At 58.2% G+C, this 25,123-nt stretch overlaps 1 protein-coding gene and 1 long non-coding RNA gene across 2 annotated transcripts; one reads left to right on the forward strand and one right to left on the reverse strand.

Moving 5' to 3' along the window:
* Positions 1–212: 212 nt before the first annotated feature.
* Positions 213–24,808, forward strand: LOC308068619. The gene is made up of 2 exons (XR_013930024.1): positions 213–341; positions 22,753–24,808. It is a non-coding gene; the product is annotated as an uncharacterized lncRNA (long non-coding RNA).
* On the reverse strand, positions 351–12,962 carry LOC308068614 (START domain-containing protein 10-like). Its single transcript, XM_080399514.1, has 6 exons — positions 10,839–12,962; positions 7,339–7,486; positions 7,117–7,220; positions 6,883–7,000; positions 6,541–6,593; positions 351–6,229 (listed from the first exon to the last, which is right to left on the reverse strand). The coding sequence occupies exons 1-6, from the start codon at positions 11,001–11,003 to the stop codon at positions 6,017–6,019; spliced, it is 801 nt and encodes a 266-aa protein (XP_080255640.1). The 5' UTR covers positions 11,004–12,962; the 3' UTR covers positions 351–6,016.
* Positions 24,809–25,123: the final 315 nt, after the last annotated feature.

A 25,123-nucleotide genomic window follows, 5' to 3' on the forward strand; every position in this document is an offset into this window, starting at 1 on the left:
ACCCTCTGGTTCCCATCCCTGTCCCACCCTCCCGTCCTGCCCCTTCCCAGGCATCACCGTGCCCTGTGCTTGGCCCCTGGTCTGGCTGCCCTGTGTCCTGCCCCTCAGCCAGGCTCTGCCCTCTTTTGGGGGCTGCCCCCAACCTCCCCACTCACTCACTCATGCGCCTTCTCTCACCTTCCTAGCCAGGGTCCTGCTCCCTGCCACGAGCGTCAGACGTGCATTGCCATGGGGGGAACCAGGTCCCTGAGGCTCACACTCCAAGGCTGCACTGCAGACAGAGATGTTTGAAGTTCTTGGGTGCATTCGGCTCCACCTGCTGTTTCTGCTTCCGGCTGCAGGTAAGAGGAGATATTCACTATATCCACCGTGGCTTGGGACTGAGCAGGGTGCAGGTGCTGGGAAGGTGTTGCCAAATTGGAGAAAACAGGTTAAAATGTTCATGCTAATGAGGGAACTTGGAAGGGCTGGTACTGGGGCTGGTTGGATGAAATGTCTGGAACACAGAAGCCTCCCCTGTGCTGTAGGGATGCTGGGGATAGAGCACACCCCCCCACACTCCTCCCCGCTGGTACCCCATGAAGAGGGTGATGTGGAGTGAGCTGAGGGGCAGGCTGGATGGCAGTGTGGTCTGGGGTGGCAGGGGGATATTGGGAGGGTTTCTCTCCTGCCAAGAGCCTGTACATTCACTACCAGATGACCAGGCTGCCTTTAATGCAATGCTTTTTGCAAGAGCCCCAGGGGAGCTGGCAGTTAGTCCGGCTCTGCTGTTACCCAACCTTGCACATGGAGTCTGTCCAAGGCTGATATCTCACAACACCCTTCAGCCCTTCCCCACACCTGGTGGCAAGACTGATAACTGCTCCCTGCCCTGTGAGGGTCCAGCTCTCTGGGGACCCCCTTGCTTCAATCCACGCTTGTCCTTCCCTGCCCCAGTGATGCCCCCAAAAGTCTTTGCTGGGGGCTGGGAGTGGCAGGAGCCCCTGATGTGGAAGGGCCGCCCCATACAAGTGTTTGTGCGTGCAGCTAGGTGCAGAAAGGCAGCTTCTCCTTTATCACACTTTGCGTCTGCAAAGCAGAAGCAGAAATCAGCATGAGCCCAGCATCAGTTTTGCCTTCCTCCCCCTTCCCTGCCAGCTACTTCGGCAGGGAGTGACACATCCCTGGGACTGGCATGGGTTTCCCCATGGACAACCCTGTGGGTGGGTTTTGGAGACAGGGTGCACAGGGACCCTCTGGCTCTGCACCACAGACTGTGCCATCCTGCTGGGCTTCTGCCTCTTAGGGGAAGCTGTTTGGCTAAATATAAGCACTGCTGCTCACAAGATGGTTGCTGAGGTCTGTGGTGTGAGTGGCTGGAGGGGCAGGACAAAGGGTGCTGGTAATGCTGGTTGCAGCCAGCATGCCATTGTTTCCATCCTGCCATGCTGGAGGCATTAGCACCGGTGAAGCAGACTCCTGCGTGGGGCCAGATCTTGGCTCACCACTGTTTGGCACCCTGCAGCACCTCTATAGAGCCCTCATACTCTGCTGCTGGGAGTGGTGCTCCTCCCTGTGTGCTGGGAGGGCAGAGATGGGCTGCTGGGGAGGGAAACTTTGTCCGAGGGTGGAAGGGACAACCTGGGACATCCCCAGAGTGGCAAGTTGCAGTCCCATCTGATGGTCCAGCATGATTAAGAGCAGGGCCCAGTCCCCACAACCCACATCCTGATGGCTGCTGACAGGCCAGTTCAGTGCAGCAAAACTTCTCCCCTGGTCCCTTCTACCTCCACAGTCACTTAAGTGTCAGGACTGGAGCTTGGTTCCCCTGGCAGGAGGGAAACCCCTGCTCAAGCACCTCTGCTGAGCCCCAGCACCCGGCTGCCCGTAGAGACTGTCCCTTCCCAGGGCTCAGCCAGGAGGACAGCCCAAGCTGGGTCATCCCCCAGCCATGGGACCATCTTGGAGACAGACAGCTGGCACAGGGCTGTGTCAGGGGGAAGCAGGGCACAGCAAAGTGCTGGGGCACTGGCAGCCATTACATGAATGCTGCGGCTGGGTTGTTTGCTGAAGGCTTCATATTAGCCCACTTTCTACAGCACAGGTTTCAAAGCCTCTGTTTGATCTCTGGTGTCTACTAACCTCTGATGCAATCCATATTTAGATGCTAGCCTCCTTGGGCAGAGACAGAGAGCTCTGCCATATCTACGGGTTTGCACAGCAGGAAGCTCTTGCCTGCTCCCTGGAAAAGGCAGATGGGCAGAATCATAAAACACCCCTTAGGCTGGAGGATTTGGCTTCAAGAAGATGCTGGCAAGGGCTAGATGAAATGAAGATCAAAGTAAAGGTTGGATCCTTCCAGCACATTGGCCTGTTAGTCCTTCCCCTTTCTGGGAAGCATGACACTGTGCCTCAAGGTCCATGTGTCCAGCTGTCTGCCCATCCATCCATCCATCCACTCTTCCCTTCATCCCTCCATTCATTTTCCCCTCTCTCCCTCCCTCCCTTCCTCCCTCTACCCACTCTTTCTTCCCTCCCTTGCTCCCTCTCTTCCTTCTTCCATCTATCTGTCTATCCGTCTGTCTATCTATCTATCCATCTCTCCATCCATCCATCCATCCATCCCTAGCCATCACCCTTTGCTGCTCTCTGGGGCAGCCTTTGCTCTATCTTCAGCCCCACCCATGCTGGATTGTGCTGGGGGACATGTGCAGTGATGGTGGGAGCACCTCTTGGGATCAGGACAGAGTGAGGGACACTCAGGCCTCATACTTAGAGGGCAAATGTCACATTGGACAGCTGGAAATGTGGGGTTGGGACCAAGCCCAGAGGGTTGTCTTGGGCTTGGCAGAGAGCTGAGCCCCTGGCAGGGCTTGGTGGAGGAGTGTGGAGCAGGAAGGTAGAGGCTGTTGGGCTTTGAATCCTGCTGGACCTCTCCAGGCAAGAGCCCTGATGGTGGCCATTCCATGAGATAAGATAGACTGCTGGGGAGCTCCCTGTTGGGCTCAGGTTCCCAGTGTGGGTGGTGGGGGTGAGAGCTGCCCAGGGCCTATCCATGAGTTTGGGGATGCAAAGCATGAGATGCCAGGGATGGAATCACATCCCCCTCCATCTGGGGCATGTTTGATACTGGGGGCACTGGAGTGGACTGTGGACCTTTGTGCGGCCAGGGTGGGGGGCCCAATGCCACACTCCCTCTGCCCCCCATCCATCAGGGTACTGGCAGACATCGCTGCCTCTGGGCTTATCTCCCATCCAGCAGCAGCTTCCCGTTTCCTTTCCAATCTCTGCATTGTGGGGCGGCTCCTCTCTGCTCACGGCCAGGCAGGAAGAGCCATCCAGCTGGGCTCTTGTGTGGAGCTGCAGCCCCCATGTACGTGGCCATCACCCCTGGGCTGTCGCCACCTGCTCCCCCAGCATCCCGGTGAGGGCACTGAGGGGGCTCCAGTCCTCCCACAGCCTGTCTGCTGCCTCCCTTAACTCAGGCGCTTGGGTATACCAGTGCATGGCTCCCTTCCTGTTTGTGCCACAGGAAACCCAGCAGTGGCACATCATTCACTAAGAAATCACGATGCTGGGGCTCCTGGCATCCACAGGGTCCGAGGCAGCCCCCCTCTCCAGCTGCACAGGTTTCACCCTGCTCCCCAGCCAGGGTGATGCTGGGGGCCAGGAGCTCTGCTACAGCCCAGTGCTGGATGCGGACCAGTGTCCCTGCTGCCCCAGTGGCCCTCATCTTCTACTTGATGCCACTGCCATCCTGGCCATTTTGGGCAGCATCCTGGGCTGAGATGTCACCAACCCTGGCAGTTTTCCCTGGGGCTGGCTGGGGAGTGGGGACTCCCTGCCGGGTCTTGGTGCTCAGGCAGCAGCAGCTCTTCACACCTACTTAGGGCTGGCTAAAAATAGCCCCACAGCAGCCTGGCTGCTGCAGAGAAACATCCAGGGAATGAGGAGAGATGGGGCTGCTTTCTGCAGCACTGGGGCCGGGTGGGGTGGTCTTCACCCCAGCACCCTGCGGGCTCAGGGTGCCAGTGACCTCTGTACTCATCAGGGCAGCACCCGGGGGTGTTTCTCGCCTTTGCTCTGGCCACAGTTCCCTGCTCAGCTCTATCACCATTATTGCAAAGTGTTATTGGGGCAGTTTGGGGCTGGGATGTGTCTTCACAGGTAAAATCCTCCCTGCTGCTGTGCCCTCAGTCTACTGAGGTGGTGGGAGTGGCGCAGGGCAGGGAGAGACTGCTCCCCTTGCCGCGAGCCCCGTGCACTGTGAGGGGGAGGCTGCACATCTCCTGCCCTTGGGTTTTCCACATTTTCCCTGTGAAGGTGCTTCTTGCCCCTGTTCTGGTTGTACAGCCAGCCCAGCTGCAAACCGTGGGAGCCGGCTGCCCAATGGCCAGGACCTCCTCTGGCCTCCCCAGCACTCTCTGCAGTAAGATATGTGCATTTGATGTCCCCATGGAGCAGCACAGGGAACATAGGTGACCTAACAGGGTAGCTAAAGGGGGACAGTGAGCATCTGCACCTGGGATGCTGGGGTCAGCATCTGGACAAACCAGGGAGAAACACAAGATGTGGGGGAAGCCAGCATAATGCAACAGCACTCGCAGCTCGGTTTGGGGTTTGGGGTGACCAGGGGGTGTGAGGCTGGGTGGGTCAGAGGGTCCCCAAAAGCAACAGTGGCAGGTGGCTCTGGGCAGGCTGCAAGCCCTGAGCGCTGCCAGAGGGCTGTCCCCCCCCGCACTGCCGAGGCAGGGCTCTGCTGTGAGGGCAGCTGCCATGACCTGGCCATGTCCACTAGTCTTTACCTTGCTGGGACAGGTCTGGAGCTGAGCACCATGGCACTGTCAGCAGTGACGGCCCTGTTTGCATTGGCCTTGCACAGATCAGGCTTAAAGCCATCTGGGGCAGGAGCCCAGCAGCTGCAGGCAGTCTTGGAGCCTGGCAGTGGATAGAAAAATGCAACATTTGTCAGAGTATTCCCCCAGCAGTGGCTGTCTAGACTAACTTCCCATTGTCTGGTGGAAGCTGCCCTGGTCCCATGCACGCTCACCCACATGTGCGTGGGTGTGTAGAGCCCAGCATCCGCTTCTCCTGCCCCACCGCTGGCCACCTCGCTCCCTGCTGAGGGTCACCCCTAGGTGCTGGGACAGCATGGCTGGACTGGCCCTCCTGTCCAAGCCAGGACCTAGTGCCTGGACAGCCTCAGGGTGGGTGCGGTGCCAGTGTCCTCCCCATCCCATGCTGAAGCTCTCTCGCACACACACCAATCCCTTTATTATTGTGCCAGAAACCACAGCAGCAGCAAACACTGAGTGAGTGGGAACAGAGGCTGCCCGAGACCCCACTGCGAGGAAAATCCCACCCCACCTCCCAAACACCACCTGGGTAAGGGGTCCCCAGAGCCAGCTGGGCTACAGCCAGCCTGCAGAAGTGAGCCTGATGCCCAGGAGAGGACCTCGGAGGGCTCCCTGAGTTGTGGGGGGGTGTCACACAAAGCCTGGTGGGGGGCTTGGTGGGCTGGAGTGGGTCCAGCCTGATTGCGGGGCTGGCAGAGCTGGACCTCAAGCCAGAGAGGGTCAGTTCTGTGCTCCTGCAAAGCATGGGCAGGACCCGTACAGACTCCCCACTTCTGGCCGTTTGAGGGACACCCCTAGAAGGTCTTACAGTGGCAAAGGGATATCCTGGTACCTGGAAAGCTCCTACTCAGCACATCAAGGGTTCCCCCTCTTTTGACTTGCCCAGCCTCTCCCTGGGGCACCCGCTCCCACTGCCAGCTCTACCTCCTGCACAGGGACATCTCCATGGGCCACCATGGGTGCAAGGGGGGACCAAGGTGCCTGTCCTCCCTCTTCCCACCACCCGTGCTGCAGGTTCCCATGGGACAGTATCCTGCTGCCTGGGTAGGGAGGTCTGTGGTGAAGGAGTTGGAGAGCAGACATGACTATTGGGGCTCAGGGGGCAAAATTCCTGCCTGTGCCCCCTGGCTGCTAAGCCTTGGTCATGAGGGGGAGCCTGGTGAGAGGGCTGTGGTGAGGGCTCAGGCCTCATGGTCACTGGTGCTCAGGTGGTCCTCGCACAGCCCCGTCTCATCGATGTTCTCCAGCGAGTCAGCGTGCTGCACTGAGAGCTCGGCCAGGCTGACACTGGGCAGCGTGTTCTGCTCTGGGTACACCCAGGGCTTGTATCCTGGGTTGTGCTTGTGTTTCCACTCCGGGTACTTCAGCCCAGCCTTGTAGATCTTCTTCATCGCCTGTGGGAAGAGTGGGTCCAGCCCGTCATGGTGCCCCAAGTCCCCAGGGGGGATGGAGCCACTCTGGTCTGTAGGCATAGCTCCCAGCTCCCCCGATGCTAGCTTTTTGGGGGTCCTGGGAGGGGATGGGATGGGTGCCTGGCTCAGACCACACAGCCCCACCAGCATGCCCAGGACACACCCTGCAAGCCCTGGGTCACCCAGTACCTGTCCTGAGAGCCCTGGGTCACCCAGCACCCATCCTGCCCCTACCTAGGGGGCTAGCTCAGGGCAGCTCATGCATCCCACCACTGGCCACACACCCTGCTTACCTTTGGTGCCACAAACTGGGAGACGCGGTTCACCACCCACTTTGGCAGCGATCCTGCAAAAGCCCAGAGCCCTGTCACTCAGCTGATCTGGGCCAGCCCCAGAGGAGGCACCATGAGCCTGCAGCACCCCATGCCAGACTGACACCTCCTCCCCCAGGGCTGCTGGAACCTGCCACATGCTGTGGCCTTGGAGGGAACACCCTTCTTCCCTGGGTTGTCCTTACTTCTCAGTGTCCTTTGGGCCCCTGGATGATAGAGACCCATGGTGGGTGAGCTCTCAGGGTATAATGGGACCCATCCCCCAGGAGGCATGCTGTACCCTCCCATCCTGCTGCCACTCACCGCGAGGGTCCACCTGGGTGAGATAATAGAGGATGCAGGCACTGGCACCATTTGCCTTGATCAGGTAACCTGTCTGCAGGGACACGGCCCTCACAAAATCCTTCCGGGGTGGATATTTCTGCAGAAAGATGCCGTGGACCTCAGAGCCTGCCCCATACGCTCCCCAGCCCTGCCTGTGCTGTTGGCCCATGGGGCCAGCCCCCCTGGCAGGGCTGGGGCTGGCTGGGGTCTCACCGGGTGCTTGACGCTGTAGTTGATGATCATGTAGTCATTGCCCAGGGGCAGCCAGGAGCGCAGGGTGACGAAATCCCGGTTTTTCAGGGGGCTTGGGCATTTCCCTGCAGACAGACCCTGTTACACCCCAACCCATTGCCCCCACAGCCCCACACCCATGCACGGGGCTGTGGGGTCAGTGAGGGGAACCCTGGGTGTCCCCAGGGGCTGGGGGCTGCTCACAGGAGTAGTATCCCACATCAGCGTTAACAGTCAGGCGCCCGATGTCATAGGTCTCGATCATGTTGGAGTCCCATTTCTTGCGGTAGTGGGTGTCGTGCAGCACATCGTAGAGCGTCTCGGCAGGGACATCCTTGCAGGAGATGCGGGTCTGTGGGGAGATGGGCAGTCGGGCAGGGGGCCAGCACCCACCCACTGAGCACGGAGCTGTGCCTATCTGGGGACAAGGACTTTAGGCTGTTCCTGCGTGCACTGGCTTGCCCCTGTGCTGCTACAAAGCTACGTGTGCTGTGGAGGATGCTCTGCACACATGGTGCAGGGCACACTGCTGCTTCAGGACAGCCCAGGCAGAGCCACTGGCCCCACTGCCAGCGTGCAGCACAGTGCAAAGGCAGGAGGGCAGCAGGGGCAGAAGGACTCTCTGCCCTCAAATGGAGCTGTCTCGTGGTCCAGGCTCTGGTGCCTGGGTTCCCTGAGCCCGACCCTGTCCCCTCACCCCGTGTTCCTGCAGGGCAAGCAAAGGGATGCTCCTGCCCTGGCACAATGGTGTCAGGTGTGGGGTCCAGACCAGGAAGGTTGGCCGGCCCCAGGCTGTAACTGGAGCCATGGAGCTGCCCAGCCGCACTGGCAAGTGCATTATTGATGAAGCCAGCTGCCCCCCTCCACTCAATGCCGGGAGGAAGGAGATGTCATCTGCTCCTCGTTAGAAGCCTTGCATCTTTGATGAGATGTTCAGCAGTGCCGTGTAATTGGAGATGGCCCTCTGAACGTTGCAGGTCCCATCAATCTCGGGCGGGCAAGCTTTTCCCGATGGCCTGCGTGATGGTTTCTGCCTGGTGTGCTGGACTCGTGCCCAGGACAGGCTTGGAGATGTGTTGGACTCCTTGGGGCACTGTGGAGGAGAGTGTGGAAGCACCCATCCCCCTCCTCCTGTTCCCCCCTCCCCAGCCACCCCCTCCCAGCTCCCAGCTGGTGCTGCTGCTGCTGCAGGGTGAAGGGTGCTTCCAGCCAGAGGTGGAGCTCATGGTCCTCCTGGGCTTCTGGAACCTGTGTTTTATCACAGCGGCACCATCTCAGGCTTGCCCACTAAAGCCTGTCCCTCCAGCCATGGATGAGCAGCGGCTATGCAACAGCTGCACCAGGTGCAGCAGGTGGCCAGCTGGGATGGAGAAAACAGACAGCCCAAACCCAGATCATCCACAGTGAATTCAGGTGAAAAAACCCCAAAGCTCCAGCTGCTCAGGGACTCACCAGGTTACGCCTGAACTAATGGAAAGACTGGGGCTCTTCTGACCCCCAAGCTCCAGCCTGTGCAGCTCAGCTCTCCCTCACAGACTGGGTGGCATCCTCCATCCCACATTTCAGAAAGGATCCCTGGGCAGTGCTAATCCCTGCACCATGCGCAGACCCTCTTCTGAGCAGGGAAAAGCTACATTAAGGAGGTATTAATTGCAATGAACCAGGCTGGGCAATGGTGTTCAGACCTCCCTGCTCCTGCCTGGGGTCCTCTTTCTGTGCAGGGCTTGGTGGTGGCAAAAGTGGATGTAACTGTATCCCCTCTGCTGTGCTGTGCTTGTCTAAATTTGGGTGGACTTCATGAGGCTTCTGCCAGCCTGTCCCTCCAGCCTGTCCAGGTCACGATGAGCAGCATTCTTGTCTCCAGCACTTCAAATGCTCTCCATGCTTCAGTGCTACCTGCACTCTCACTGAGAGGAAAATCGATCCCATCATCCCAGTAACAGGGTGGGACTGGGCAGCTAGCCACCATCTGGATCCTGTACTGCTGACCACCATGCTATGAGCCTGGTGGTGAGCTGGTTTTCTACTCTCATCATCCACTTCTCCAGTCCAGATCTCACCAATGTGGTGACAAGACACTATGGGAAACCTTGTCAAAAGCTCTACCAAATTTGAGGTACAGGGTTTTCACTGCTCTCCTCATACCCACACAGCCAGTCCTCTCATTGCAGGAGGCAAGCAGGCTGGTCAAGCATTATTTGTCCTTGGTAGGTCCCTACTGCTGTTGCCACTGCCCTTGTCCTTTAGGACATGGCTTCCAAAAGGATGTTCTCCATCACCGTCCCAGGGATGTTGGTGATACAGCAGCCCATAGTGCCCTGCAGCATCCTTCTTGCCCTTCTGGAAGATGGATGTGACGTTTACTTCTTCCTAGTTACCAGGGACCTCCTGCAGTCAGCAAGTCTTTTCAAAGAGATGTTGGCCAGACCCCTCTGCACCCGTGGGTGTGTCCTGCCTGGTCCTGCATACTTGTGCATGCCAAGTGCCTTAAGTGCTCCTTGATCCTAGCCCAGAAGCTCTTCCCTGGCTTATGGTGTCAAGGTGGTATGTATTGCAGATACACCTCTGCAGAGAGCGCCACTCCTCCTCCTCCTCACCTTGGCCCTGAAGGGCCTTCATCCAAGGCAGCATTGCAATCATGTGCCCAGCTCCTTGTTGTGCCTCCTTAGCTGCATGTGCTGGTGTGCAAGCAGCTGAGACTGGCTGTCAATTACTCTGTGTTCAGAAGAGCAGTGCAAGAGCCTCCTCCAGCTATACCATACCCCATTCCCCTACTCACCACCTCCCCATGCCTTCCCTCCTCTTCAGGCTGTATTAACCCTTCCCTGACACTCCTCGTTGAAAGCTTTCTTTATCAGGTTGGCTGTCCCGTAGGTAAGATGCTCTGGCCCTACTTGCCTAGCAGGATCCCATCCCTGCCTGGCAGTCCTGATCCTCAGTTGCCAGAAAAGCCAAAGCCCTGCCCGTGATACCGGCCATGGAGCCAAGCACTGGCCTTCAGGATGTTCCCACACAGGGCTCCCCTGCCCTGTTCTCCCAGCACCCTGTAACCACTCTTGATGTACTCAGGGTCACCTGGCAGTGTTACCGGTGCCATGTAGATGAGTAGCAAGGTGGAACAACCTGAGGGATGGTTGAACCTCGCTAGTCCCTCTGCAGTATCCCAGATCTGGCCACTGGCAAGCAATAAACCTCCCGACACGGCACATGGGGGCTTTTAAACTCTCTGAGATGCTCATCCAGTGCAGGATGCGAGGTGACGTGCCCCAGAATGGCATGGCTAGGGGAAAGGCACCAGGGAGGCATCCCGCCAGCCAGTTGCATGCCAGGGGCTCCTGACAAGGCCATCTCCGTAACGTAATCGATCCTAGGGCCTTCCTGCCTGGGTCTGGATCAAGGGCAGCTGCAATGTGAACCCACACGCGTACACACACGGCAGGATGCTGCAGTGGGCATCCCAGCAGGTCGAGAGGCTAAAGCCATGGGGCAGGCAGTGAGAGCCTGCAGAGCAGCTTGCCGGCTGGGGAAGCACCTCTGGGTAACTAACCCTGCCAGCCCTGGCATTCCAGGCAGAAACACCCCCAGGCAGGCTGTACCAGGGTGCACAGGATGGGCCAGCACCCCAGGGACCCTCAGGGAGCAGCCTGGCATGCAGCTGAGGTAGGAAAGGGCTGGTGGTCCCGCAGCTGCAGGCATCTGCTTACCTTGATTTTCTGCACGGTGCAGCTTTCCTCCTGCCCCTGACTCCACACGGTTACGCCAGCCTTGTTATACCGACAGTGCCAGCCTTCCAGGCTCTCGCACTGATCCCTGAAGGAGCTGAAGTCGGAGTCATCTGGGATATAAACCATGTCCCCTCCTCTGGACATGGGGCTGAGCTGCTGGACCCAGGGCACAGGCACTGGCTGCAGCAGGCTCCTGCCTCGCCTCCTGGGAAACCTGGCTCTGCCCTTGAGCTGTGCCTTGCTGGGTCCCTGCTGCAGCTCACATCATCCTCCGCGCCCTCAGCCCGTGCCCCGCGAGTGGGCACTGGCTGCCCGAGGCACACCGGGATGGGCAGGGACCTGAGCCACCCCGGCCACGCTGCACGGCACAGAGCAGCGGGGAGGAAGGCTCCTTCCCTGCAGTTACTATCGCAGCTGCTGGCGGCTCAGATGTCTTCCCCGGCCGGCTAACCGGGATCGCATTTCTCTCCGCCTGGCTGTCAGCTCCTCTATTATTCAGCAGGTAGCAGCATGCAGGTAGCTTGGCTTTCAGGGTAGAGCTGCCCCTGGCTCCCCAAGCCCCCCGGCCCTGCTGGCCCTGCTCCCCCCTCGCTGGCACGCTGGCAATCTCTGTGCCTGACTTTGCAGCACCAGCTCGCTGGCGGGATCAGCTGATCACCTGCCAGGAGCAGCAGCCAGGCCTCCCAGCAGCGCGGCAGAGGCGATGGGCTCAGCATCGGCAGGGTGTGGGTCAGCACAGATCTTGGCACGCCAGGGAAGGGGCCACGGTCCAGTGCACAGGACCTTGGCTGTCAAGGTGTCCTGGATCTGTGGGGTGGGCTCCTGGTGTGGGGAAAGGAAAGAATTTGCAGGTGGGGAGGTTGCCCCTCACTGGACTTGCAGGATCCTGGTGATGCTGGTGTGGGAAGGGACTCCTGGGGGTCTCTAGCCCATCCTCCCACTTGGAGCAGAAAGACCACCAGCAAAGGGTAATGTCACCCATGGCTTTACCCAGCTGTGTCTTGAAGTATGGACTTGCCCCACCTCCCTGGTGGCATGTCCCACAGCTACACTACCTCCCCAGGGAAAAAAAAAAATAAACCCTACCATCCAACCTGAAGTTGCAATTAATGTCTGCTGTCCTTTGTTATATCTCATGCTCTACTAAGAGAGATTGGCTCTGTCCTCCAGGTAGCTGCATGATGCTGGTAGATCCCAACCCACTCTTCTTGTAGTCCCAGGTCCCAGCCCTGCCAGTAGCATCTACTGGTCCCTCTCCAGCTCCTCCACTTCTCCCTGAACTGGGGGGCCAATCTGGGCACAACACCCTGCTGGGGATTCCCTGGTGTTGTGCAGAGGGGACAACTCCTTCTCTCAGGCTGCTAACTACACTCCTCATGTCGCCCAGGATGCAGCTTGCCCCATTTGTTCAGCCTCTTGTCCAGGACCTTGTCCCAGGTCCTTTTTGCTGGGTCCCTGCTGAGTCCTTTGGACCCTAGCCTGGGTGAAATCTGGGGTTATCTGGCCCATCTTGTTGATGTCCACAGGTTTCTGTTGACCCAAATTTTGAGTTTCCTGGGGTCCGCTTGTACTGAGGCTCCACTATTTGCTGCACACCCATTGGCGCTAGTTTAGCCTCACCTGCAAGGCAACGGTACACTTGCCTCTTCAACTGACCCTCTGATGAGGATGGGGAACATGGCCCCAGTACTGACCCTGGGGTACCCTGCTTAAGACCAGCTGCCAGGTCAAGGAATGGGCAAAAACTCATGGAAGGGACAGCAGGGAGAAAGATGGAGAGCTGCAGCTGCTCACAAAGTCTTGCCTGGCAAGGAATGCTACCTGCCACTGCCTGCAGCTGCTCATGCTGTAGCACGGTGGGCTGAGCAGCCGCCCCTCCATGCACGCCAGCTCATCATCATAGGGCTGCACATTTCACAGCTTGGGCTGCTCTGGGTGCCGTGGTTGTCTGCCCGTGAGGCAGAGCTGCCAAGCGCCACGCTTCGTTAAAGAGCTGCAGCAGTGGGCAGGGAGTGGCAGATCTCAGGATGGGGACCGTGCAGAGGAAAGTCCTTGGGATGACTTTGGGGCTGCACAGCAGGGAGCAAGCCAGGCCAGACAGATTTATGGACCGTGTGTGAGCATGCTCACCCCTGTGTGTCCACATGCAAGCATTGGCAGTCACCCCAGTCCCTGCGAGAGCCAGACACGGCCTGGAAAGTCTATGCATGGATGCATGGGGAAAAGTAGGACCCAAGGCTGGGGGCTTTGCAGCTCCAAAGTGTGTCCATGGGGTTAAAGAAGGGAGGACACTGCAGTCCTGGGGATGAAGGAGCTCCAGCTGGCTGCAAGGGAAGGAGCAGAACGCTTAGCCAGCATCACTGAAGCGGGAACTAGCCCTGCCTGGCCACGTTTCTCGCTGTACCTGATTAATGGGAGAATTGGTTGGGCAGGCTGGAAACTTGAATGGAAGTGCTTTCGTCTCTTCTGCATCAGCCCTTGGGGTCAGTGTTGAGGCTAGATGACAGTGCAGCCACCCAAGAGCTTGCTGGTCACTATCACATGTCCCGTGCAAGGCACAGCTGAGCTGAGATGCGTTCCTCTGACCCACTTGCCCTTGCTCAGGGCTCATAACAACCTCATTTACCACTGCCCACTCATTTACCACTCTAAGGTCTGGGTGATGCTGCTGGGACTCTGCACACCCCAAGGTAGAGAGATGAAGGTGACTGTAGCAAATATAAATCCAGACATTAATGTGACCTTGTCTCTGTCACATCTTGTTTTACTTCTCTTTATGAACATTGACTATCAAATGTCCTATGGCTGGAGCCACCCTGAGTTTCCAGCCAGGCAGTGGCTGTCTCAGGAACAATTTTGTGGTGTGTCCCCATGGTATGACAGCCCCATTCTTCCCATCCTCTATGGAGGAAGTGTCAGCAGGGGGGGAGGAAATAAGGGATGCTTCTCTGGAGGCATCAGAGCTACCACCCTAGCAAGACCTGAACCTGAGGAAGATGGACTTGATAGGCTCATTTTGCACAAGTATCTGTTAGCAGGGAGCTGGCTGGGCTCTGGGCGTACCCCTGTTGCATGGTTCCTTCCAGGCCCTGCTGTCAGGGCTGGCTGAACCTGCACCCTGGGTTTAGTAGTGTCACACCACTGCCCTGCATCATCCAGTAGCTGGCAGTGGCTCATTACACCCGGTTTAGTTGGATACCGGCTTTCCTTGGCTATGGGACACTGGCAGCTTGTGGTGGCCCCATGGCTGGCATGGAGTTACATTCCCTAGGCTGACAGTATAGCTGTGCTCCATGTCGGTGCCATTCTAAGTGAGAAATGCAACATCAGGAGACAGGTTTGCCCTTCACAAGGTTGTCCCATCTCTGGGATGCTCTCCTAGGGTGCTGCAGAGATGGGTCCATCTGCTGGGAGCATGCAGGGTCCTTCTCTTGGCCACATTTTGTCACTGTGCATGGGCAGTGGGGGATGACACAGAGGACCGTCACATCAGCATCCCCTGGGATCCCTGCATCCCCCACAGCCACCAGCTTCATGAGCAGGGGCCTCTCCAGAGCCTGGTGGGGCCAGGGCATGCAGGGGGTCCTGCTTAGGGTATGCTGAGGAAGACTCAGCTCCCTGTCCCAGCCGTGTCTGAACAAGGACTTTCTGGTCCTTTCCTCTTCCTTTAATTCTTCAGAGCAAATTTCTAAACTCTCCAAGTGTCTTTACAGAGTCTAGAGCTGGCATGTGAGATTGACATGCTGGGAGTGGGGTTGCAGGGCTTTGCATGTGAGCGTTCACAGCTCTGTTAACGAGCTTGGATGCCTCAGCAGGATGAGCTTTCAGCTTCTCCAGAGCTGGAGAAGAGCATCCAATCCCCTCTGTAGAGACCACTCCTGCTCCTGCGAGAATCAGCTTTAAAAGCCTTTACAAATTGAAATGAAAAATGGTTTTCTTACAGAAAATAGTTCTGCTTTGGCTTTATGTGAGCCACAGCGCTGGCTCCCTTCAGATTTTTGTTGCACCAGGGTTTATCTCCTGGGGAATGAACAAGAGAGAGAGAGGAGGAAAAGCTAAAGATAGGCTGAGAGTTTCCCAGCCTGGAAAAACCCAACTGGAGCAGTTATGAAGGATTACAGCTGCCACATGGCATTAGGAGATGGTGGCTGTGAGGTGAAGATTGTCCCAGGATGGGAGCAGGAAGGTATTAAGCCCTGAGAAACATCAGGTCACGCTAGCTCTGGCTAGGCTGCCTCTCCTTTGAGGGACACAGGGAGAAGCAACAAAGCCAGGGAAGAGCAAGAGCCTGACCCAGGAATGGTGCAAGGCATGAAACACCCTGGGGCTGCAGGGAGCCTCAAGGGACCCTGGTGAGACCCCAAGCCCCAGGGCTGCAGGGACCCATGGGTGCCTGGAGAGACCCCAGAGCCTTGGGGATGCAGGCCCCCTTGCCATGTGCCCATCCGACCCAACCAAGTTAAAACCCAACTTCAGGTCCCTCGGGCACGGCCACACCATTCCCCGCAGGACAATGTCCCCCACATGGGTGACACCCCCAGTCCAGGGCCACCGCACCCAGGGACCCTGCTCCGGGCTGTGCCTCTCGCCCGGCGTGTGCAGTCTGGTGCTCGCCCACTGGGTGTCACGCGTGCTCCACGGACGACAGCGACAGCCACATGGCCCGGGCGCCCGGGAGGGAGAAGCCGAGGGATAGAGTGAGGAGCCGTGCCGTGCCAGCGGAGGTGAGATGTCCCCCAGCAAAACGCCGATGCCACCAGCTCGCCCACGGAGCCGGAGGTGATGGCTGGGGCTGCTTCTGACCCGGGTTCCCCACGCCAGTGCCAGGTGGGTGCAGGTGGGTGCTGGCTCCTGGCTGCTCACCTGTCTGCTCCCCCCCCCCCCCCCCCCCCCCCCCCCCCCCCCCGCCCTCCTCCAGGGTGGCATCGGGGGAGGCTTCACAATCCCCTTCCCCCTGCTGCTCTGAGCTGGTTTTGGCACCCCAGGAGCCGCCCAGTCTTGCCAGGTCAAACCTGAGGCTTTGAGTGATTTGCACTTCAGTTTCAGGCTCTCGGGACACTTGGTATTACTAGACCCAGTTAAAGGTACCCAGGGCAGTAGGCACGCTAGGGGCACACTCCTCCCAGTGCCAAGGAACACAGAGACACCCCCGGGCCCCCCTCCCCTGCCCTCAGTTTTTCTGTGAAGCAGAGAATGGGATGAAGCCCCAGAAACTTTCCTCTTCTGCCTTGCTCCAGCCCTGCACTGCCATTGCATCCTTCCTGCTCCTGGCAGGGTCTGAACAGCCAAGCCCATCCACAGTGGCCTCCCCAGCCACCCCGAGACCTCCCAGAGAGGGGGACAGGGCAGGGGCAGCACTGGCACCCTGCACCTGGGGACCACCAGCTCCTGTATGTTTTAGTACAGACCTTTTTGTGCTACTTTGGAAGATTCTGGTGTCAGGGAAAGGTGTGTGTTTTGGGGCTTGCACACAGCAGCTCCTTGGAGGCTGGGATCCAGCACGGCTGGGGTATCCAGCCCTGCCGGGTCCCTTCTCTGTCCCCTGTGCAGGGACACAGTCTCATCTCTGGCATCATTTCCCAGGGTGATGGGGAGTGGGGGAGCACCATCTCTCCCTGGGAAAGGCAGGTCAGGGGGTTCAGAGCATCCGTGCTGGCAAAGCCAGGTGGCACCAATGACAAAGCATGAGAAAGTGGTGGGGAGGCTGCCAGGAACATTCCCAGGGGCTGGCACAGCAAACAGCAACATAGAAAAGTGGGTGTTCCCTGCTCACCCTGCCATGAGTTTTGGCTTCATCTCTGCCCTCAGGAGATCCGGTGGAGGACGATGCATGGGGTGTGCACCCTGGAGCGCAGAGGCCAGGGAGGTACATCCCACAGCATATTTGTCCCATTGAAGATGGGTCAGAAGGTCCCTTGGGTGATGTGACTCCATATATCTTCTGCATACCTCTCTGCCGCTCCTCTGTGTCCGCCTACAACTGGGGTCATCATGCCAGAGTGGGGTCCTGCCCCAGGATGCTCCTCCAGCTACCTGCATCCCACATATCACAGTGATACACAGCACAGAAATGGCCACGCAAGTGCATGCGTGGATGCAGCTGTGGAGTAGTGACGTGCTTATGGGATCCTGCTACACGCATGGACATCCAGCAGGTGCCTGTGACTCCTCCATCCAACTGGTGGCACAGAAGCTGTCGCTAACACAGACAGCACAACAATGACATGTCTGGACATGCATGTCAGCCGCCCACATGTGCCCAACTCACCAGCACACATGTGGCAGTGCACACATGGTGGTGCATGCAGCTGGCAAGACATGCACTCACAGCTCAGCAGTGCACGAGCTGGCGGCCCAGGGCAGCCCAGAGGCACTGAGCACCCATGCAGCCACGCACGTACACGTGCAGACACACACAGAGTGGTGTGCAAGCATGCTCTATGTGTGTGCAGACACACGTATGCAAACTGCAGCTGCTTTAGCATGTACCTGGATGCTCCTCAAGGACCTCTCCTTAAGCCCCCCACTCCTCTCTCCTAAGCCTCTTTGTTGCATCCTGTTCCCCCCCTTGGCTCCTGTCACTGTCCCTGTAGTCTGGCTGCATGTTTCTTCTTCCTCAGCTCTCCCACTGCCCTACGCTGCTCATTTTAGCTTAACTGTTCAGGGGACAGCCACCCTTGTGTCACCCTTGCCTTGTTTGCTCTGGAGCATCCTTCCCTGCCTGTGCTGCCTGCTGCCAGCCCAGGACCCTGCGTCAGCCCCCAGATGCCCAGACTCCTCCTCTGCTCCACCACGCTTTTCCCAGCCTGGCAGAGAGGGCTGTGGTGCCCGCAGCCCCACAGCCACCAGGCCAGGGCTTGTTTGCACAGTGCCCCAGCTGGGCATCAGGATGATTTAAAAGGACTGTGAAAAATGTAGTTATTTTTTCCCCTTTCAACTGCAAGTCAATACTTGGGGAAGGATGTTTAATTATCTTCGTCACCCTCCTAAATCTCTTTATGAGAGGGTTTGGCTGCAAATCTCCACATCATTTCATAGTTATTGGCTAGTGCAGGGCACACACAGCACGGTAAATTAGCCGATCACATCAGGCATGGGTCGTGTGTCCCCCCCCATGCTGCCCACTCTGCACGTGGACGATCCCCCTCTACCCTGGGGCTGTGCCACAGTGGGTAGCAGCAGGGAAGCCCCCTGATAACTCGGGGGTTAGGGCTGGTGTGTCCCCTCAGGCATTGGCACCACCTGATCACCATGGCCCAGCACATGCCCCATCCCTGGGGGCCTGGTTGCAGCAGGTAATGCCACAGGTTGGCAGCTCCTGTGGTGTCCAGGACTAGGCAGGATCCAGAGGACATGGGACAACCAGGACCACCCCAGGTTGACCTCCTGCACCATGAAGTGCATGTTACCCCCAGCACAGCCTTGGTGCACCCCCTTCCAGATGCCCTCCCCAGCCCTGGGGACACACTCCCTGGAGATGGGGCTGTGGTTACCAGGTGCCCAGCACCCCCACGGCTAGGAAGGTCCCCTGGGGTGACCCAGTATCACCTCTGGCTGAGGGATGGACCAGGATGGGGCTGAGACATCTGCACACCAAAGATGCTGGGTCCCCCCAGCTGCTCTGAACCCCCCAAACTCCCCAGCCCTCCACCTCATACCTCCTCAAAGGCAGACAGGAGAGCGGATGGGTGTGCTGAGATCCAGTGCACTGCTGCTGCTGTCCCTGGGGCAGGAGATACCCAGCCTGCAGGTGCAGCGCTGGGTGGCTGTGGGCCAGCAAAGGCGCAGGATAGAGAGCAGGCACAGCTGTGCTCCCCAACCCCTCTTCTGCTGGGGGACACAGAAAGTGTTTTGCAGCCCCCCACCCAGCAGCATCCCTGGCAGGCAGCACCCACCGTGCCCTAAGCCTCCCCTTCTCATGCAAAGCCAGCAGAGCCAAGGCTGGGCTGGAGGCCTGAGATACGCCAGAACAAAATGCCACCTTCCCGATAATGCCTTTTATTGGACTAGGTGACACGCAGGCTTTAGGGGATAGCAGGAGAATCCTCTTGGCTCATCCGCAGAAAGGATTTCCACAGCCCTCCCGGCGGCTTGTCAGCGCTCGGCTGCAAGTCCCTGAAGAGTTATTACCTCCAGACGCACGGCTCTGTCTGCTGGGAGCTGAATGGCGTCCCTGCCCCCTGTTCACTGCTTAGAAAGATTACGCCGCCTTTGAATAAGCTCCGTGGAGCGCTGCTGCCGACGCATCAGACAGGAGCTAATCAGAAAATTAGCAGGGAAAGAAAACTTTGTGGCAGGAACTTATCTCTGGTGCGGATGCGTGCCGCTCCGACTGCCGCTGCTGCCACCGCTCCCTCGCCCAGCCCCATCCCTCACCCGGGCTTAAGCAAAACTTCCCTGTGATTGCAGTGACAAGACCTGCTTCCACTGCATGGGGTGAGGAGGTGGTGTGCACGCACACACACACACACACGTGTGCACTTTGACACGTAGATGCAGTGTGTGCAAACACACCTGCATGCATGGGCAGTCTTATACACACGTATAGCCATCTGTGGATGTTTGGCACAGACATTTCTGTACATGAATGCACAGTTACATGCATGGATGCTCATGCACAGGCATGCCTACACTCAGGTACATGTGTGCACACACATGCAGACATGCACATATATAAATATATACATATATGCATATGTGCGCATGCATCCCTATGTACTCAGACACAGGATTACACACTTACATGTGCACTCATACATCTGCACTTACAAGCATGGATCTGCACACACACGGGCACATGTCAACACACACACGTGTGCATATTGGTGCCTTGGGACCTCTCCCATTGCTAGCTGAGCAGTGAGTAGGGCACAGCTGCTGCACCGAGCCCACCTTGCACCACCAATGCCATGTCCTCTCGGGACAGAGGTGTGTACCACTCCTGCCCTGCTGTGACATTAGTCTCCACGCTGTAGTGCCATCCTGGGGACAGCCCCCAGGTGCACTGCTGGACACCCTTGGGTGTTCATGCTGTCCTCTGCCAGGGGGAAGGGCGCGGGGTGGGTCTGCGATGGGCAGGGGCGCAGCGAGCTGTCCTAGGGGCAGGGAGCAGTGCCTGGGGGTGGTGTGTGGGGGTGATTAAAATGTTCTGTTTGTTTTATTTAAGCACAACTGTCAGAAAGAGTTACAGGGCACTGAGCTAGAAAATAGCATTTACAGAAACTGCCTCCTGATACCCTGAGCCCTGACCTTTGCAGACTTCATTAGTGCCATGCAGACGTGTGCATGCCCAGCCTGGGGGTCACACAGAGAGGGAGGGCAAGGACCCCTCCTCACCTCCCCAGCCCTGGCAGCCTGCTGTCAGTGCAGCCTCTCCATGGGATGCCAAATGCAGCCACGTCCCAGTGCAGGGGCTCTCTGTGGGATGCTGAGCCCCATGCCACTCAGCACTGTGGGACAGTGGTGATGGTGGCACTGAGGGCACGAGGACATGGCCATATGGCCAGCCCCTCCTTGCTGTGGTCAAGTTTTGGGAATGGCCAGTCCAGCCGTGGCAACAGTTGCTACGATTCCCTTTTCCCGTTCCCTTTTCTGGACTCCAGCAACTTCCCATGGCAGCTCTGGGCTGCCGGGGATGTGTTTACAGGCAATTAAATCTCATTAATTGCACAGAAGCAGCAGAGGCCCCATGGCAATGTGTATGGGTGAGTCCCGCAGGGGAGGAAGCCAGACTCAGCTGTCCCTGGCACATCCAGGTTGGGGTGGGGGGCAAGGGGGGATCTGCACCCACCTAGGGTGATGCAGGGCAGGGTTGAGCTCAGCCCAGAGGGACACTGGAGCTGGCAGCAAAACCTGGGGGATGGAGGACGTACATGGGCATTGTGATGGGTCTCACCCATCCAGCAGCCCCATGCAGACATTAACCGGGGCACCGAGCGCTGCCAACACCAAACTGGGCATCAGAAAGGGAGTCAATTCCCCAGCCGGCCTCTCCCTCGGGGGTTGCCAGCCCCATCTTCCCCCCTACAGCCCAGTGCTTTGCTGTGGGGATGAAATCAGCTCTGATCTCAGCAGGAGGGAGCTGAGTAGGGGCTCGCTCGAGGCGCTTGCCCACACGTGTCTGAGCAGAGCTGGCGCAGGCAGGTGCTGAGCTGCTGCTGCTGAGCTGCCACGCCTCAGAAAAACAATAGCATTTGGTGGCAGGGGGAGAACAACCTTCTCCCAAACGGATTGAAACGATGCTTTGATTGGGAACAGATGCAAGAGATAAGGGGGGGTGGGGAAGACAGGTAGCTGCACAGTTACGGCATGGGGCCAGCCGCCAGCCTGCTTGCTGGTCCTTGCTGCAGGGAAGGGAAAATTCCCCAGAGGCGGCTGGTGCTTGGCTTTCCTCTGCCCTGTCGGCTCCAGGGCTGCCGGGACGCATGCTGGCCTGCCTGGGCAGGCTGTGGTGCTAGTGCTGGGCACAGCAGTGGGTAGAGGATGCACTGTTGCATGAGATGCACCCTGCTGCAGGATGTGGGATGCTGGGTGCAGTCCTGGGGGTGCTGCTGTGGCAGAGTGTGGGTGGGGGATCCTGCATCCCTCTTGGGGTACAAGCTGTCCCCTGGCTAGGTGGGGATCACTGTCAGTAGGGATTCATGGGGAGGGTGCTCTGCCATACTGGGAGGAGCTGCAAACGTGGGACTTGTTCTGCCGGGGAGGATGGGGGTCTTCATGTGTGAGGCTGAGCCCTGTGCCCCATGTGCTGCTGCCTGTGCCCAGCTTGGCATCCTGCAGGATCAGCACAAGAAGTGCTGCAGGGAGCATGCTGTAGCCTCCTTCTCCTCTTCCTCTTCTTCCTCTTCCTCCAGCACTGGCAGCAGGGCCCAGCAAGACAAACTGGGGCCAAGGGCACAGCTGAAAATAAAGACTAATCATCCTGCTGCTGAAATTCAGTGCCCCCTGCCCTCCTGCCCACACACAGGCTGGTGTGTGTGGGACTGGGTCCCAGGGTGCTGGCGGAGATGCTCAGGGGCGTGCTGCTGTCAGCAGGAGATGGAGAGTGGCTCAGCAGGGCCCGACCCCTGCCCCAGCTCCCCCTCCATCCCCTCTGGCTCTCACACTTGCCCGTGGGGTCGTGGCCTGCTGGCCTCCTTCTCTGCTTGGTAGAGGCTGGTGTGAGGAGGGGGAGGGTGCAGGAGGGGTGTGGAGCTGCCCACTGCTGCGTCTGGGTTCAGATGGTTAAGAATGTCCTGCCACTTGAGTGGGGGAGAAAGCACTCGCCTGCCCTTTGGAGACCCCCAAATTCCCCTGGCAAGACCTGCAGAAGGTTGTCACCCACTTCCGAGGATGTACAAGCCTTTTTCCCCCTAAAAGCCAGCTCCCAAGGCTGGGACACAGCTGTGCCTCGATTTCCTGGGAAGGAATGCAGCACATTGGGAAGGGATGCAGAACTCACCTTCCCTGCGAGGCTGTAGGCACCCACCCAGCCCCATGTGACCCCACTGCCCCACCATGCCTTGGCCCAGGGCTGGGCAAGACAGGGCTGATGTGGGGCCACTTGCTGGGAGACTTGGGACTCACTCAGGCTGGGAGACAGCAGGAGCAGCCAGTAAACACTTAATGTGATCCAGAGCATCAGGGAGCCCGGCACCCTGGCAGCTGGGAAGGGGTCCATCCTGCCTCTTGCCCCAGCTGGGCTCATGCCTGGGTGGCAGGCAGCACCAGCCACAGTGGAAGACGCTTGGACCATTTTAACCCTTTCCATGGCACTGCTGCCTCTGCTGCATGATTGCCACCGGGCTGGGTCTCTGCGCCCCCCGCCAGCCGCAGAAGATCCAGCGGGAGGCAATCAGCAGGCGCACACTGCGGAGCGGCGCTTTTCTTCTCTAATCTTCTTATTTCATTTTAGCATTTACAATACACCCAGCCGGTAATCCTGACATCAAACACGCCACGCGCACTTTCAAGCTGCACCGACGTCAGGCTGCGCGAGTGCTGGCAGGAGCTGGCAGCTCCGACGTCTTGAGATAACACACAGAAGAAAGACAAGGAAAGCTGCTCTGCCAGTGCGATGCGCAGGCACTGGGTGCTGTGTCCTTCAGAGCCTTTCCCTAGGGGCCACCCACCCTGTCAGGGTGCCCTGGGTACAGGACCCATGAGGTGCCTCAGCTGGCATGACTGGGCTGAGGTGGGTGCCCATGCTGTTCAGGGCAGATTTCATCTCTTGTGAGAGACTGGAGTCAAAGTCATCCAAGCTTGCAGCCCAGGGGGAAGAGGCAGAGCTGGGTGACCCCACTGGTACCTGCTTGGCCACTTTCCTCCTCCCGGAGCTGCCACACCTCTGGGGCAATTGCAGTACCAGAATATATGCTGGAGGCTCTTCCTAGCCTTCACCTCACCAGAGCATCCTTCAGTGACCAGACACGGCAGTTGGACCTTGGCTGGGGTACCTGGGGGACCCATCCCCGCAGGAATATGCTCTCTCCCCAGTGGAAGGGCAGGCAGGGGGAAGCTGCATGCTTTGGGTCTGGGGGACAGTGTCTGATACCCGCTGTCCACTGGCACCACCAGCAAAGGGGCTGTGCCATGGCACCATGCCCCACATGGGGCTGCACCAGTGCTGACTGCAGAAACCCAAGGACTGGGCAGCTGGTGATGCTCACGAGTCCCTTTCTCTGCTACCCTGTCACTGGCTTTTCTCCTCTGCTGGACACCAGCTGCTGGGACAGAAATTTAGGTGACAAATGCTGCCAGTGAATTATTTCCCTCCCCTAACCAGGTGCGATGCAACACCCGTGGTGAGACAGATCCAGCAGTGTTTGCTGAGTCCCCTGAAGTGGCTTTTCTTCCTCAGCCTGGTGTCCAGTACTGAGTTTCCAGCTGCTGGGAAAATTCTGGAGTTTTCTTGGAGCTGAAAAGCTCAGCAGGCCTGGACTGGGGAGAGGGGGAAGAAGGGCAGACAGAAGCAGAAAAGCCTGAGAAATTGTTCAATCCACCCTCAGGGCCTGGTGAGGATGTGACAGCTGCCCATCACCCTCTCATGGGTGGTTTCAGAGAGCACCCTGAGGCTCAGCAAGGCTTCTCCATGGCAGAGAATGTGCCATGTGCCCTGTGCCCAGGTGGTGCCCTGCACCCATGCATCTTTACCATCCTCTTCCTCAGCCAATGCAGGTGGAACGAGCCCAGCTAATGTGTGCTCTGCCTGGTGCTGGTGTGAGGAACAACAGCCTCTGGAGTAATTCAGTGGCTCATGTCCCAGTGCAAACCTCAGTCCCTGCCAGCCCCTTCCTCAGTGTGCCTGCATGGTGCCAGGCAGGCACTCACTGGGAGCAGCTGGTGGGGAGCACCCCCAAGGAATAGTCTCAGGTCTAATCCTTGTCTCGATATTTGGGATTTAATCAGCACTGAAGTAAGTAGCTTTTTTTTTTTTTTTTTCTAAGGCAGAGAAGAGCTTTGACTCAACAGGAATTAATTTGCCTAATTAGCATCTTCAGAAATCGTCTCCCTCCTGCGCATGCCCCAGTGGGGGGATTTCAGGGCCTGAGGGCCCACTGCGAAGGCTGTGCCTGGTGGGGTGCTGCCCAGCATGCTGCCAGTACCCCCCTGTCTGCCTGGTCCAGAGAGCACTGCCCTGGTGCTCCTGCAGGATCCCACCCGGGATGCAGCTGTCGAGCATCAGCCGGATGCCCATGGCCACGGTGGCACCCACCAGCCCCATGCGGTGCCAAGGCTGGCCAGCCGTGGCAGGCACGGGTGGTGCAGGGCTGGGGGCTGGGGGGAGAGTGGGAGCAGGCGACTGACAGGGAAGATGAATGGTTTTAATCACACCGCTTACAGGGCACCATCTGAAGTTTCGTGTAAGTTATGATAGCGACAGTTTGCACGAAAATTGTATTTCCAGGCTTCATTGACTGGCTTAATGAGAATCTTTACGTGTCAGATATTAAATTAAGAAATTAAAGAGCTGTTTCGGTGTGTATAGACTCCTTCCCTCGCACTGAGCTGCTTCTTCCAGATCAATCAGGAACGCGCCTCTAGAAAAGATGGGAGAAGCCTTTGATTTTCTGTCACCGGGGAAGTGAATCTAATACGCGTTGGCACCTAATTCATGTTTTATTAAAAGGTATGAGGTGGATGCTGCTGGCCTCCGCCTCTGCCCGCTGCCCTCTCTCTGCCTGTATCACTCCAGGAGGAGGGAACATCCCTGGCTCTGCCATCTTTGGGTCTCTGTGCTGCCTGGCCATCATACTGTGTCCCAGATGCCAGCATCCCAGGGACTG

The sequence above is a fragment of the Falco punctatus genome (assembly GCF_963210335.1).
Source record: "Falco punctatus genome assembly, chromosome: 8".
NCBI classification, from domain to species: domain Eukaryota; kingdom Metazoa; phylum Chordata; class Aves; order Falconiformes; family Falconidae; genus Falco; species Falco punctatus.